Here is a 14,884-nt window from a genome sequence, read left to right as displayed (position 1 = left end):
TAAATAAATATCTGTGCCATGGCCCAGGTATCCGTAGAGTTTTTAAAAACCTCTGGTTGGTGCTGATGCACCTTTGGGAGAGAATGACCCCCACCCCAATCCCACATACAACCTCCTGCCTCCCTGGAGCTTCCACCTTCCTCTGCTCCATCCTCTGGCCCCCAAATGTACGGCTCATCTCTCTTCCACATTACCTAGAACCAGGGAACCGGATTGGGAATTGGGCTGAGCCTCGTCCTCCAGACAGGCAGGCAAGTATTGAAGAGCTGAGACCCCAAACGAGGAAGTGACTTGCCTAAGATCTCCCAGTGAGTCAATAACAGAACAAGACTAGAATCTGGATCTCTTGACCACCAGGCATCATCATATCCATTGAGGGGTCAAGTGGAAAGCCAGACCTGTTTGCTATCAGGCAGATCTAGCTGTTCCTGCTAGCAGAATAGATCCAGCGAGGGGCCCCAAGAGGAGAATGGGGTGTGCATATATTTCAGGAGGGATGGGAGTGAGCGATCTCCCCTGCAGTCCCTGTAGCATAGTGTAGGGGGGTGGGGGGCAGGAGACTATCCTAGAAAGGCAAGGTTCAAGCTGGCCTCTAGAAAGAGGTCCTCGTTTCTAGGTGAGGGTCCAGCCTAGTCTGAAATCTTCATGAAGAAATCAGTCTCTGGGGACAACTTACCAGGAGGGCCCAGCTTCCCAGGCCACAAGAGTAATAATGGCTCACACTTGAGCTTTTCACTGGTCCCTGGGCTCAGCACTATAACTTGGCCTATTTCATTTAATCTCCACGCCCATCCTAAAAGTTAAATATAATTACTGTGTCTGTTTGCAGATGAAGAAACTATGGCCTAGGGAGTTTAAGTAACTTCCCCAAGATCACTCAGCCAGAAAGTGACAGTGGCAGGGTTTGAAGCCTGATTCATGTCCGACCACTAACACCCTGCCTCCCAGCAATACACAAGAGGAGGTAAAACTCAGTGGCTGCGGGAAGTTACCCAGCATCCAGGAGCTGCTGGAGACCTCCCCAGACGTGGTCTGGTGGAATCCTCCTAACCACTCCTCACCAAGGACAAGTCACGCCCATTCTACTTCCACCGAAAAAGGAAACCGAGGCACAGTGGGGAAGCATCTCGCTCTGGGGCATCTGCAAGAAGCTAGGGCGGACAGGACCGGGAGTCCAGGTTTCCCGCCCAATCCGGACCACAAGCTGATCGGGAGGCAAAGTCTAACACTGGCGGGGCGGGTGGGCGCGGCCAACCAGCTAACCGAGGCCTAGCGCACCCCATACGCAACAGACGCGGAAAACCAACGCTCTGGGCAGGTGCACACAGGTGAGCCAGGTAGCGCTCCTTCGCTGTAGTCAACTGTCTCTATCGCTCTGGTCCCACCGGCTGCTGAAATTCAGGCTGAGCCGGGTGCCAGAATTTCCTGGTTCCCAGTGAAAGTGAGACGAGAAACTAGGCGTGCCCTCCCCGCGCCCTCCCTGGAGCAGCCAAGTCTGGACCCAACCCCGATTCGGCGTGGGAGCGATCCAGGGAGTGTCGGCAACCCCTCCTCCATCTCAGGACCCCTGTGGGGTCACTCACCCAGAACACCGTGGAGTAGATGACCAGCGAGAACTTGAGCCAGAGGTAGGAGAGGCGCGCGCAGTAGCGCACCTGCTCCGAGTCCCCGCGGGGCATCCTGGATACTGTCCGCGGGGCTGCGGGGCTCCGGGGCTCCCGAGTTAGGTCCCTCGCGGTGAGCAGCCCCACCTGCGGCTGCCAGCCGGGCCGCGCGCCCCGCCACCGGCGCTCGCTCCGGGACTGACATCTGCTAGCCGCAATCACAGCCCCGGCTGGGACCAGCCGGCCCAGCGGCCAATGGGCGCGAGGCCCCGGCCCCGCCCTCTGGAAGGGGGCGGGCAGGGGGCGGGGCTGAGGCCGGGGCCCACCGGAGGCAAAGGGAGCGGAGGGGACGAGGGTTAGGCCAACCGGGTCCTGCGCAACTCGGGTGAAGCCTGTGCGAAGTGAGCGGAGGGGGCCGTAGGAGAGCGTGCACGGTTGGACGCTGGGGAGAGACCAGGCGTACCTAATTCGGGCTACAAAGAAATGAGTGCTTCCCACTGTTGTCAGGAGAGAAGACTGCACGAGAGGGCAGGAACTAACCGGGAAGGTGTTAAAAGTGTGCAAATGAATGTGCAAAACGTGAATGGAATAAGGCAGTGGAGGCGCTCAGCCTGAGTGGGAAGGAGGACAGAAATTAGTTGGGAAGGTGCAGCAAACCAGGGTGGGACTGAGGAGTCCTCTTGCAGCTGGGGCCACGAGTTCACCTTTGTCACAGATCCCCGACCAGCCTTTTTCCAACAAGCCTCCGGGAATCACCTTCTCTGAGGCCGGTGGAGTTCCCAACCTTGCCCCGAGGGCCCCCCTCCTCTGGGAAGCGCTCCCCCATCCATCCTCAGGCCAGGTCCGAGACCCCTAGCGCACGCTTGGCCCCGATCTGACCCAGCCTCTTCCCTCCCTGCATTTCCTCTGCCTGGGGTCAGAATCTGTCTCCCATGGCCCCATCTTGTCTCATCGCTGTTTCATTGCCAAGCTCAGCCTGGGGCTCGGGAGTCAGACAACCGTTTGTGGCATTCGGTAGTTAAATGCGTGGCCCAGAGGTCACGAGCTCAAGGCAGTGCTGGATGGGGTCCCTGGTGGTGACTGAAGGAATGGCACCCTAATCCAGGTCCCTTTTTTACACCCCACCCAGAGAGAGACACCAAGCCAGAGCCAGCCCCAGCCCCAGCCCCCCAGGCTCTGCCCTAGAAGGAAGAAAGTAAGATTGGGGTGCAGAAGTGTTGGGGAGCAGGAAGGTCCTGTCCCCTTCAAGGTCCTGCTAGCCAGACTAAGAATCAAACTGACATGACACAGATGAACATGTGAAAATCACATTCGTATAGAGAACCCACATAGACATGAACATTCCAAAGACGGGCAAAATGAGATATAGGTGTCGTTCTGAACTAAGGGGAAGGGGGCAGGGGTCTGGGACTTCAAAGAGAAGAAATGCAATTCACAGGAAGATGAAAAAGAGTAAATGTTTGATAAATGTTTTCAGGGCGCCTCAGGGACAAAGAGGACTTGGATCAAACAGGCCTTGCTAGGTTCCTCCCTGTCTGCCATACCTAGTTTATGTCATAGTGTAGTTACCTGTGTCTTCCTGGAGCCGATTCTCCATCCACATTCTTTTTAGGCAGTTGAGGGGGAGGTAAAGAGCTTTTCCTGAACCTGCTGGGCTGCAATGCTTTTCAATTCGAAATGATTTTCATGCCAAAGTGGCCTATCTTGGGGCAGCCAGCCCTTGGCCCCTACAGGTGGAAGGCAATGCCTTGCCCAGAGAAGTAAAAGGAATTCAGTTTCCTGGTACAATGGGAGCGAGTCAGTCAAGGGTGTTTGTGATGGGTAGGGACCTGGAACCGGGAAGGAATAGCCAGGGGCTACAAAGACGTCTTTTAAAAAGTTGTCCTTTAAGGAAGAGGAAACTAACTCTTTACCCTTCTTTGGGGGAACCAGCCTCCCCCACCCAGCCCTGGAGAGCTAGCCTTATACCCTCTCTTTCAGGTCCTGGTCTCATCCCCTACCCCCCTGAGGGATTGTCTGCCTCTCTCTCCCAGAGGGTTAGCCTCCCCACTGGGGTGTTCTTTCCGGTTGCCCCTGGCCTCTGTTCTGGCATCTAGCTAGCTGCACTTTGTCTCCTATTTTAAGTCTTCCTTCGGGGCATGCATGTCTGCAGCCCCTCTGGGCTCTCCCTGAGCCCCTGTGAGTAGCGCCCTCAGTGATGAGACTATGACAACACCACCCAGGGAGCCTGGAGCTCTTTGGGACTAACACACCCTTTCCTGGGCTCCTAAGCTCTTTCGTTGTCCTTCCCCACCCCTAACCTGCCCCAAGTACTGTGGGCTGCCCGCAGCCACATTTGCGAACACTGCGACCCCCGAAGAAGTGACCCCTTATTTTTTAACTGTTCCATCCTTTTGCCAGGAGCTCTGGGCTGGGGGGTCAGCAGGCCTAGGGCTCATCCTGGTTTTGCCGTGAACTTTTTGCAAAACTGTTAGAATGTGGGGCGTAGATTGTGTAACGTACAAGTGTGAGTGTGGCCCTGGCTGCAGTTTACAACCCCCTGGTGAAGTTTAAATGTATGCTTATATCCAGGCCTCACCCTGGTTCAGTTAAGTCAGAATCTCCACCAACAGCAACCCGGGAATCGGTACTATCTTAAAAGTCCCAAGTGATTTCTAAAGTGCAGCCGGGATGGAGAATTGCCGGCCTAGCGGTAATCATGCGGGCGAGGTGGTCATTTCATCAGATAGGCCACACTCCAGAGGTCACTTGGCTTTCCAGGGAGGTGCTGGTAAAGGTCTAATAAGTGTCTATTGCTGGGGGGTGGATGGGAGGACTCCTAATGCCGGTTTCCAGAGCGTAAATACTTCCACCCGCGGACCTGGGCTGTTAAGAAGAGACGAGATCACGCAAATAGCTCCTAACACCTCTGTAGCTGTCCGCCCCTCGGTGCACTCCTAAAGCTTTACGGATTAGCGCAGAGAACCCCTTCCATAATGACAGAATGCATCCGTGAAATTCACGGCTCATCAGTTAACATGACAGGCATTAGAAATGAGCTCTCCTTGGGTGAAATTAGCAGCCTGTAAGATGCGTGGATTATCTAAAGTGAGACCCCACCCGTTTCTTGTTCAGAGCGAAGGAATTTCACTTAGGGATGATGCACAGGGCTCAGTCCTTGAGGAGCCCATGTCCCAAGATATCTGGTTGCCTGATAGGATCATCAGTCTAGGTGATCCTGTCCCTAGAATGTTTTGTCTTCCTTGAGTGGACCCTTCATAGAGGTGATAGAGCACAGAGAGCTGGGCCTTCACTGAGTTTACAGAACACACCGTACGAACCAATTTTGGGGCTACTTAGTAATAAGTGTTTGTTTTATTGATATTCGTGTGGATGTCACAATTTGTTCTGAGATCTGTTGTCATGATAACCTGGCAGGGAGAGCGTAGGAGGAAATAACTAACCCTCACCTTTTGTGGCTCCTACTGTTTACGAAAAAGAACCTAAGGATATGCATGACCAACCTGGCCTGCACAAGGTTACGTTCATGCCGCTGGCCAAATGATTGTCTGTGCCTCTGGTTCCCCATCTGTGAAATCATAGGTTTCTCTTCTAGCTCTAACAACCTTCGCTATGGTCCTCAGAGTCAAATTGGCGAGCAAATGTAAACTGAGCCTCTCCTGTGAGTCAGGTCCTGCCCCAGGCTCTGAGGATACATCTGGAAACAAGACAGATAAGAATCTCTGTTCTCTTATCCTGGGGAGGGAGTCGTGGGGACGTATCGCACAGATGAACAAACACACGAAAGGGAAATTTCAGGCACTGGTATGTGCTAAAGATCTGGAAGAAGAGCTTCCTAATGGAAAAGACAGCAAGTGTGAGGACTGTCAGAGAGGGTCTTGGCTTGGAGAGCTCCCTGGGGCTCGAGCAAGGGACCTCAGGAGGCTAGACGGGGTGACGTCAGATATAGGAAGGGACCTTGCAGCTTTGGTAAGGAGTTTAGACTCATTTCCAGTTTCACTGAGGACCACTGGGAGGTTTTCAACAGGGATGTGATACAAAATACATGCGATTTATGCTTTAGAAGGCTGCTGCACGGAGCAGGACAGGAGGGTGTCGGCATTGGGAGGGAGGAAGGCTGGTGAGGAAGTCATTGTCGCAATCTCGGAGCAAAAAGGTTGCGGCGGGGCTGGGGCACAGCAGTGGAGACGGTGACCAGTGCTGGCAGCGGGGATGCATCTTGGACGTAGAGCCAACAGGACTTGGCTGTGGAATGTGAAGAAAAGAGGAATCAAGGATGATCCCAAGGGTTTTTGCCTTGAGCCGCTAGGTAAATGCTGCTGTCCTTTACAAAGGCGAGGAAGCTCAGGGGGAGTAGGGGAGGAGGAGGTTGGGTTGGAAATCCATTACTTTGTTTGGCCTTTTAATTTTTTGAGATATCTTTTTGAAATCCAGGTGGGGTTGTCCAGGAAACTCAGAGGGGAGGTTTGGGTTGATTAATAGAAATTTGAGAGTCATCAGATCAATTAACACCATGGGCCTCTGTGAGGTCATCTAGGGAGAAGACATAGGAAGAGAAGAGAGACAAAGACAGACCCTGGGGCCCTCCAACACTGAGAGGAAGAGGGGCTGGCAAAGGAAACAGAGAAGGTACAGCCACTGAGAAAGAAAATGAGGCCAGTAAGGTGACGGTGATGCCTGGAGAAGAAAGAGCTTCAAGAGGTTAGAAGAAGTATACAACAGGAGTTAGTGTCCTGGGAACTTTCCTTAATACACTGAGGATTCATCTATGCCTGAGAGGTCAAGTGGGGACAGAACAGAGAACTGACCACCAGCTTTGCAAGATGTGGGTCATTGGTGACTTTGATAAGAGCTCTTTCAATGGAGCGATGGGACCTAATGCCTAAGAGAAGAAGGGAAGAAATGGAGGAGGCCAGTACAGACAACACCGAGAAGTGTAGACTCCCAGGCAGGTGTAAGAAATCATTTGCCCAAGACTGCATACTTGGAACTCTTCCCAGCCCACTACACAGCCTCCTAGGCCTCCCCCTAGGCCAAGGACACAAGAGTTGGCCTCTATGTGGGAGAATATATATGGCCATGAATTCTTTACAGCTTCTCCACCAACAGGTAGAATCTATTTCCCTACCTCTGAATCTACGCCAGCCTTCTGACTTGTTTTCACCAATAGAATGTGACAGCAGTAAGGTTGCTTGAATAGTAAGTCTTGGAATCAAGAGGCCTTGCACCTCCTGCTTGGGCCCCTCTTGCAATGCCACTGTCATGAGAACAAGGCTGAGCTAGTCTGCTGGTGAGACCACAGGAGATAGAACCCAGGCTTCCGGCTGACAGCCACCAGCTATCGGACATGTGGGAGATAGCATCTTAGACCATGCAGATCATCACCCTAACAGCTGACTACATGAATGAGTCCAGCCCAAATGTGCCAATGTAGAGAATCGTGAACTGATATGTGACAGTTGTTTGAAGGTACTAGATTCTGGGCCAGTTTGTTATACAGCAAAAGCTAACCAATACATCCTTAGAGCCGAAGATTTTAAAAAACACAAACTCAAATACCCATGTCTTTCTTTCTCTCTCTTCCTTCCATTTTCATTCCAAAGTATTGCACTTCGGAGTCTATATTTTTATTCTCAAGAGGGAACTTCAGTTGTCCTTTGGGCTTTCCTTGACACCCTTCAGTGCCACCCCCGACTCAGACTTTAGACCACTTCTCCTCCTCTCAACCCATTTAAATCTAGGTTTCCCATTTATTCTCAATGAGTTGTTTGTTTAGCATCAGGCACTGAGCTGTGGACTCTCACATACTTACCACTGAAGTCCTCAAAATCCGTGGGATTTGATGTGATGGATCCCACTTTACAAAGGAGGAAACAAGTTCAGAGAAGTAAACTGACTTTTCTCCATTAGGAAGTTCAAGTGTTTCATGACTCAACAAGCAATGTGCCTTCTACTCTAAGGCAATTAGACCCCACCTACGCTGGAATGAACACTCAGCTCAGATACTGAGAGGTCAATACTGGTTAGAGTTTAAACTTTATTATACAGTTAGTGTAGGTTTCTGCAAAATGGTAGTTTCGTGAGATTTTAAGCATTTTGTGAAAAAGGATCTATCAGGGCGCCTGGGTGGCTCAGTTGGTTAAGCGTCCAACCCTTGATTTTGGCTCAGGTCATGATCTTATGGTTCCTGGGATCGAGCCCCACGTGGCGTTCTGTGCTGACAGCGCAAAGCCTGCTTGGGATTTCTTTCTCTCTCTCTCTCTCTCTCAAAATAAATAAACATTAAAAAAAAAAAAAGGATCTATCAGGTAAGGCTGGGAATGCTGCAGGACTTCAGAGCCTTTATCATGGGAATGGAGGCTTGGCATCTCTAGGAGGAAGGACAGTTTTGCAGCCTCACTTGGCTGCACCTGACTGCACAAGTCAAGTTTCCCCAGACACCAGCCATCACGTCTCAAAGAACCAGGATCCTTCAGAATGTCCTTTGGGAAATGCTGTCCCGTGCGACTGGTTCCTAATTCTTTTAAAGTTGGAAGTGACTTCCTCAAAGTTATATGCTCTGTATTTCAGAGGGAAATCAAAAACAGATTATTTTTGTTTTGTGCTTGACCTTGCAAAATAATACAACTTCCGGGGCACCTGGGTGGCTCAGCTGGTTAAGCATCCGACTTCGGCTCAGGTCATGATCCCGCAGTCTGTGGGTTCCAGCCCTGCCTCGGGCTCTGTGCTGACAGCACGGAGCCTGGAGCCCGCTTCAGATTCTGTGTCTCCCCCAGGCTCTCTCTTCAACTTCCTTTGCCATGATTGTCAGACCACAAGATCCATATGTGATCACCCCTCTTAGGGACCTGCACGGGGTGAGGGACACACACTTGGGGACCTTGGGGACCAAGAGAATTCCAGACAAGAGCCTCCAGGGAAAGCCAAACGCTCATGCTCAGAGGGGCCTGGGTCACTCTAGCAGTTTGCCATTTTGTAAATCCCCTGAAGAGTTGCCTGTTAAGGCTCCCTTCTTCCAGCCCCCTCTCCCCACTCCCCCTAGCTGTCCCCCCGAAGGCTGACTGCCCCAGACCCCCCACTCCTTTGCGTCCCATGGCCTCTCTCCTACCCCTGGGTGCCAGACACCCCTCCTTACAGCCCCACCCAGACTGCTTCTAAGACCTTCAAAAGCCTCAGCGGACTTTCCACCTCCTTCTGGACAAATGGAACCAAATCACGGGTCCTAGAGGCCCACTCTGGTCCTGGAGGCCCACTGTGCTCTGCCCCTCCCCACCCCTCTGTCTGGAGACAATCCTGGACCAGTTATGCAAATGTTTCCTCCCACAGAGGCCAGCCCAGGCCCTCCCTCCCGCTGTCCCCTCTCGTCCCCTCCTCAAGGAGGCTGTTCCTGACCGGCTAGCTAGAGCAGACATCCTTGGGAGCAGCTGTGCGTGTGGGTATGAGTAGTACGGGGCTGGGGGAGAGAGAAGTTAACCTAACTGGTGGATCACAAGGAACTATTGCTGAATGATGGCACAGCCACGCCACGGACCCCTGCGCGGACTTGGAAAGTGATGTGGGAACCGTTCTTCGTACTCTGAGGTCCCGTCTATTTGGGGGTGGGAGTGGGGCCTGATCAGGTTCCTCAGCACAGCTTTCTGGGCCTCTCTTCCTGGTGATGGGTGGGGAAACAGAGCAGTGGTATCACAAGAAGTTTGGGCCTGTGGAGAAACTGTTGTCGGCCTTCAAAAGGGGCATCTTGGGAGTCCTGAGGAGAGGGGCCCCAGCCAGAACCCAGAGAACCAAGCTAGAGGGTCCAGATCTGGCAGGTGAGTGGGTCCTACAGGGAAATGTCAATCCAGGCTGGCTACCGTGGCTCGTGAGCCTTTTGGGAGGAGGGGACAGGCTCTGAATGCACACTGCTTCTGGCCGATGGATGGATGAACGAGGTAAGGGCAGTGCAGGGGGCACTCAGTGTCGGGGTGCTGGGCTCCAAGTGGGTAGGGCCCGTGTGAGGCAGAAGGCCTATTTCCTGACATGATTTGCAAGGGGAGGTGGGGGTGGGGCAGGTAGAGGAAGCAAGATACCCAAAGGTAAGTTCAAGATCATCATAGCTTTTCCCCCAAATGTACTGCCCCTCAGCGTGCAGCGTGTGAGGTCTCACCTGCACGAAAAGGGGGCTCTGTTTTAAGAAGAAGGTGGGAGCGGTTCACCTGAATTGAGAGGCCAGCAGGTGTCCAGTCCTGTCCCATATAACTTGGTTTCTCGGCCTGGGCCCCAAGCGTGTCTGCCCAGCCTTTGGGACTCCTTCATTCCTCAGCAAGTGACAGGCTACACGTTCCTGAGGACGGTGTGAGGCTTGGCCTGTCCAGCTCATCACCTGCAGCTCTCCCAGCAGCCCTGACCGGGGGCTAGTGTGAGCCTCAGCCCCAGATGCAGACGCAGCCAGGCCCTGGCCTCGCACTTGGCTCCCCGGGGAACTGGGAGAGAATCTTCACTGTGGTCCTACCCCAGACACGGAGCGTGTGTGGCCTTCCTTCTTTCCTGATCTCTCGCCCTCTGGAGCCCTCAGGGGGAAAATGGATGCCCCGGCAAGATCTGTTTCCTTTCTGTTTCCCTTCTTCCTAGGATCATCAGCCATCCTGAGAGCGGTTCATGGCATGTGGTGCGTGTAGTCTGAAAACTGGGACAGTCCCTAGAAACCATAACGGTGTGCCTGGGATGAGGGGCCTCCAGGGGTACAGGACTTTGGTGCTAAAACCAGAAAAGCCCTGTGCCAATGAGGCCATGTCGGTCCCTTACTTCTTTCCAGCCTTTCCACCACCATGTACATGTTCAGAGGGGAATAGCGAGTAATGAGAAGGACCTCGACCTGAGCCCTCTGAGGAAAAGTCCGAAGAGTGGGAGGGAAGACCCAAGGCTGCGACCAGTGTCTTCAGCTCGCTCCAGACTGCCCTGGGGGAGAGGGAGAGACCCTTCAAGGGACCCCTGGAGTGGGCGTGAGGCCTATAGGATACGTGGTGAGCTGGGCACCAGGAGTGGCACAGGGTGGCAGAAAACATTTGATTCAGAGTCAGAATCAAATGGGGTGGGTCATCTGCCAGCCCCGCCACGTGCAAGCCAACTGGGAATGAAGACCTGGGAATGTTAGGACGACATTGCCATCTGTGAAATGGCACCTTTCAAGGCAAGCAAATGAAATTATCAAGCACCGGGCCTAGGACAAAGCAGACACTGAATAACTGTGCGTCCAATCTTCCCGCAGCTGGCACACCTCTGCCAGTCCAGCCAGTGAGGGCCTCCGAGGGCCACTGGGCATGGAGGGGGCAAGGCGGTGGAGACCACAAGAGCCGCTTCCCTTGTCACAGCCCAGGCGTCGGCCCTGTGCTTCGCATCCACCTTCCTCGGGCTGGCTTTCTCCGTCGAAATTTTTTAGAGCCACCAGTCGGTGCTGGGAGGTGGTGGGTGAGCGTGTGTGTGCCTGCTTAGGACTGAGAAGAAAGAGAGGTTAGCACAGTTTCCCCAGGAAAATATATTCCCTTAGGGGAGTTAGCAATAAACCAGAACTGACAGGGGTGGTTCAGGGAGTGCCGGAACTGCGAGGCTCTTTGGACATCATTATGTCCAACCCTTTTGTGAACAGACAGAAATTAGGCGGACAGAACGCTAGCAGCCTGCTCACGGTGGTGTAATTACACCTTGTGCCCTTTCCTACGTAGGTCCTATTTTGCACAATAAAGCGTTTTTTAAAAAGAAAAATGTTGTCTTATTTTAATTTGCATTTCCCTGATAATTAGGAAGGTCCGAGTGTCTTTTTATATGTTGATTAGCCATTTGTAGCTCTATAAATTTCCTGTTCTTACCCTTTGCACATTTTCCAGTTAAGTAATAGCTTCTTTGAAGTGGGCGGTGCCAACGGCTGGCAGGCTAAGAAAATGCCATCCCCACCCCCTTCTTCCCACAGTAAGGGCCCTTCCAGCTGAGGAGAGACTCCAGGCTGGTCTCAAGGAAATTTGAAAGGGGAAGGGTCTTCGAGCCGGCTGCCAGCAGGGGCTGGCCTTGTTGGGGCTGAGCCAGGCATTCTGGGAAGGCAGCCTGGGAACACTGGTTGGCGGGGTGTGGGGCCAGGCCTGTATGACTCACGAGGAGTGGCAGGGTGCCCAGGCATCACAGCCGCATAGTAGCCCCACCTGTCACTTGGCGGGGGCAGGGCAGCTGCTCCCAGAAGCCTGGCCGCTGCGGGGGGAGGGGAGCCCCAGAGGAACCAGGCTCTCGGGCCGGTCTCAGGATGCCAAGAATGGAGTCTGGGGGACACAGGAGTGGGGTCTAGACTTAATCGTGTGGCTACTGAAGAAGAGACGGAAGGCTTTTACACTCCGAAAACATCTGTGCGTCTGCTGGCGTGGGCCGGGAAAGGGCACAAACCACAGCACGTCCTGCCATGTGCTGCCTGCTGTGGGATCCCCAGCAGCCCTCGAGGGTGGACTTCACAGTTTATAGTTTCCAGAGTGCTTTCCACCCACATGTGAGAGAACTCACCACTCCCACGCTTACTTGGATGCTATCCTCTCTTCCCCACTGGACTGTCAGCACCATGAAGCAAGGACTGTCTTTTTTTTTTTTTTTATGTTTGTTTATTTTTGAGAGAAAGAGAGAAAACGCGAGTGGGGGCGGGGGAGAGAGAGGGGGGACAGAGGATCCGAAGCGGGTTCTGTGCTGACAATGCAGAGTTGAAAGCAAGGCTGGAACTCGCAAACCATGAGATCATGACCTAAGCCAAAGTCAGACGCTTAACCACCTGAGCCACCCAGGCGCCCCGAGGCAGGGGCCATCTTACCATGGCATCCGGGTGCCTGGCGGAATGCCAGGCATAGGTAGTGCAAACGTGGAAGCCACGAGGCAGTTTGTCCCCTTGGCCACGTGGGCTGACCCCGCTTATAGCCCCACTTCAGACTGCGGAGTTCTGTCCATCCCCAGGAAATCCAATCACTCAGGCATTCGATGACAAACCCGTGGGGTCACCAGGAGGGGTCAATCTTCTTCTCCCTGACTTTTTTTTTTCAATGTTTATTTATTTTGAGAGAGAGAGCACGCGCGGGGAAGGGCAGAGAGAGAGGAGAGAGAATCCCAAGCAGGTTCCTTGCTGTCAGTGCAGAGCCTGACTCAAGGCTCCATCCCACGAACCAGGCGATCATGACCTGAGTGGATAACAAGAGGCCGACCCTGAACTGACTGAGCCACCCAGGCGCCCCTCTCCCAGACTTTCTGACCCCTTTCTCCTACTTCCTATATTTTCCCTCAGGTCATTTCAACTTCCTCTTCCTGTTTTTGGAGCAATCCAACTCGGCTGCCTCGCCTACTGTCTGTCTTGCCTGCCCACATCGCTCTCTGTCCCGCTCAGAGAAAACAAAAGGCCTTCCATTAGCAAAATACTGCTCTCTGTCACAGACGTGTGTTGACTGCACTGTTGTTTTCTTCTCTCCCGTGGGTCGTCAGAATAGCTTTGTGTGGGACACGAGACTGGAAGGGTTCTTCTTATTTGACTCGTGAGAAGACAGCCTCAGAGAGCGTGCCCAGAGTCGCACACAGTCACGGCCCTTGAGGACCCGCGCAGGGACTAGAACCCGGCTGCTTTCCGCCTCCTGCTGCACCCCCTCAGGCTTCCCTCTCACGCAGAGCTCTCTGCCTGAGCCCTCCTGCCCGGAGCATTTCATGACGACCGCAGAGAAACCAGGTCTGTACAACATCCGTCTGTACAGAAAGTACCCAGGCATTAAGCGAAAGCAAAACCTTTATAAACCGGCTCAAATGAATCCCGAAGTTTCCTCGATTGAGCATTGACTGGCATCCCTTAGTGCCCCCGCCAGCTCACTCACTCTCTGGGGAACAACCAGGAAGCCCGGAGGGGGCACTTGAAGGAGCACCCGAGGCCACGGAGAGCCCCTGTATCTCCAAGGGCAAGGGCAAGTGTGGGGCCTCCACTCTCAAGAATACCAATGGGACATACCGGACCAAAAGCATGAAGTAAGACAAAGTATTTTATTATGTTACGTCGGAGTCAGTGTAACAGCTGCAAGTGATGTACCAAAGAATATATACATTCAGAGTATATCCAGTACAGAATATAAATGCAAATATTAAGGTAAAAATTCCTGGGCCTACAGACAAATTTAATAAAAAGTTATAGTTGGAGGGGCGCCTGGGTGGCGCCGTCGGTTAAGCGTCCGACTTCAGCCAGGTCACGATCTCGCGGTCTGTGGGTTCGAGCCCCGCGTCGGGCTCTGGGCTGATGGCTCAGAGCCTGGAGCCTGTTTCCGATTCTGTGTCTCCCCCTCTCTCTGCCCCTCCCCCGTTCATGCTCTGTCTCGCTCTGTCCCCAAAATAAATAAACGTTGAAAATAATAATAATAATAATAAAGTTATAGTTGGACATATTAATACACTTTTTAAACAACTTGATGGATCGAGCAAGCAAATAACTATCTCATATACAGAGGATTAAGTAATACAATCAACACGCGCAGTTTAACAGGTGTGTCCAGAATTTTTAACATCAGATTTTTAACATCGGAAATAAAGAATATAACACCCTTTTCATATGTCCCTGGAAAGTTTACCAAAATAAGTCATATATTTAGCCACAGTGGAAATTAATAAATCATAAAAGGCAAAGATTTCACAAACAATGTATGCTGATCATAGGCCAATGAAACTAGAAATCAACAAGGAAAAACTTGACCCCCAAATTCCCTCAACTGTCTGAACACTGTGAAACATTCTTCTAACATAACTCCTAGACATTCAGAAAGTTGCAACTCAAGTAACAGATTTTCTAGAAAATAATGAAAACCTATGCAGTATAGTAAACCTGTACTCAAAGGAAAACATTATGACCTCAAGTTCTTTTTTTATATAAAATGGAAGACTAAAAATGTATGACTTCCTTCAATTCGAAAAATTAGAAACAAAAAACAAAACCCAAAACCATAACATATGTAAGAAGAAACCTAACAAAGAGGTAAAAGATCTGTACTCTGAAAACTATAGAACACTTACGAAGGAAATTGAACAGGACACAAAGAAATGGAAAAACACTCCATGCTCATGGGTTGGAAGAATGAACATGTTAAAATGTCTACACTACCCAAAGCAATCCACACATTTAATGTAATCCCTATCAAAACGCCCACCAACATTTTTCGCAGAGCTAGAACAAATAATCATTTGGAGCCACAAAAGACCCTGAATAGCCAAAGCAATCCTGAAAAAGAAAAGTTCGAGGCATCACGATTCCAGACTTC

General features: G+C 52.0%; 1 protein-coding gene across 2 annotated transcripts in view; it reads right to left on the bottom strand.

The window, feature by feature from the left end:
- TSPAN15 (tetraspanin 15) overlaps positions 1-1,832 on the bottom strand; it is a 50,088-nt gene extending 48,256 nt beyond the window's left edge. Inside the window, exon 1 of one of the 2 annotated variants that reach the window (XM_045040071.1) lies at positions 1,584-1,832. In XM_045040071.1, coding sequence (XP_044896006.1) covers positions 1,584-1,679 — 96 coding nt within the window. In that variant the 5' untranslated portion in view covers positions 1,680-1,832. The remainder of the gene's footprint in view (positions 1-1,583) is intronic. The other variant, XM_003994004.6, reaches the window with a different exon arrangement.
- Between the last annotated feature and the right edge of the window lie 13,052 nt (positions 1,833-14,884).

The sequence above is a fragment of the Felis catus genome, chromosome D2 (genome assembly GCF_018350175.1).
Source record: "Felis catus isolate Fca126 chromosome D2, F.catus_Fca126_mat1.0, whole genome shotgun sequence".
NCBI classification, from domain to species: domain Eukaryota; kingdom Metazoa; phylum Chordata; class Mammalia; order Carnivora; family Felidae; genus Felis; species Felis catus.
The sequence above is the reverse complement of the archived record's forward strand: the minus strand, read 5'-3'. Positions and strand labels throughout refer to the sequence as shown.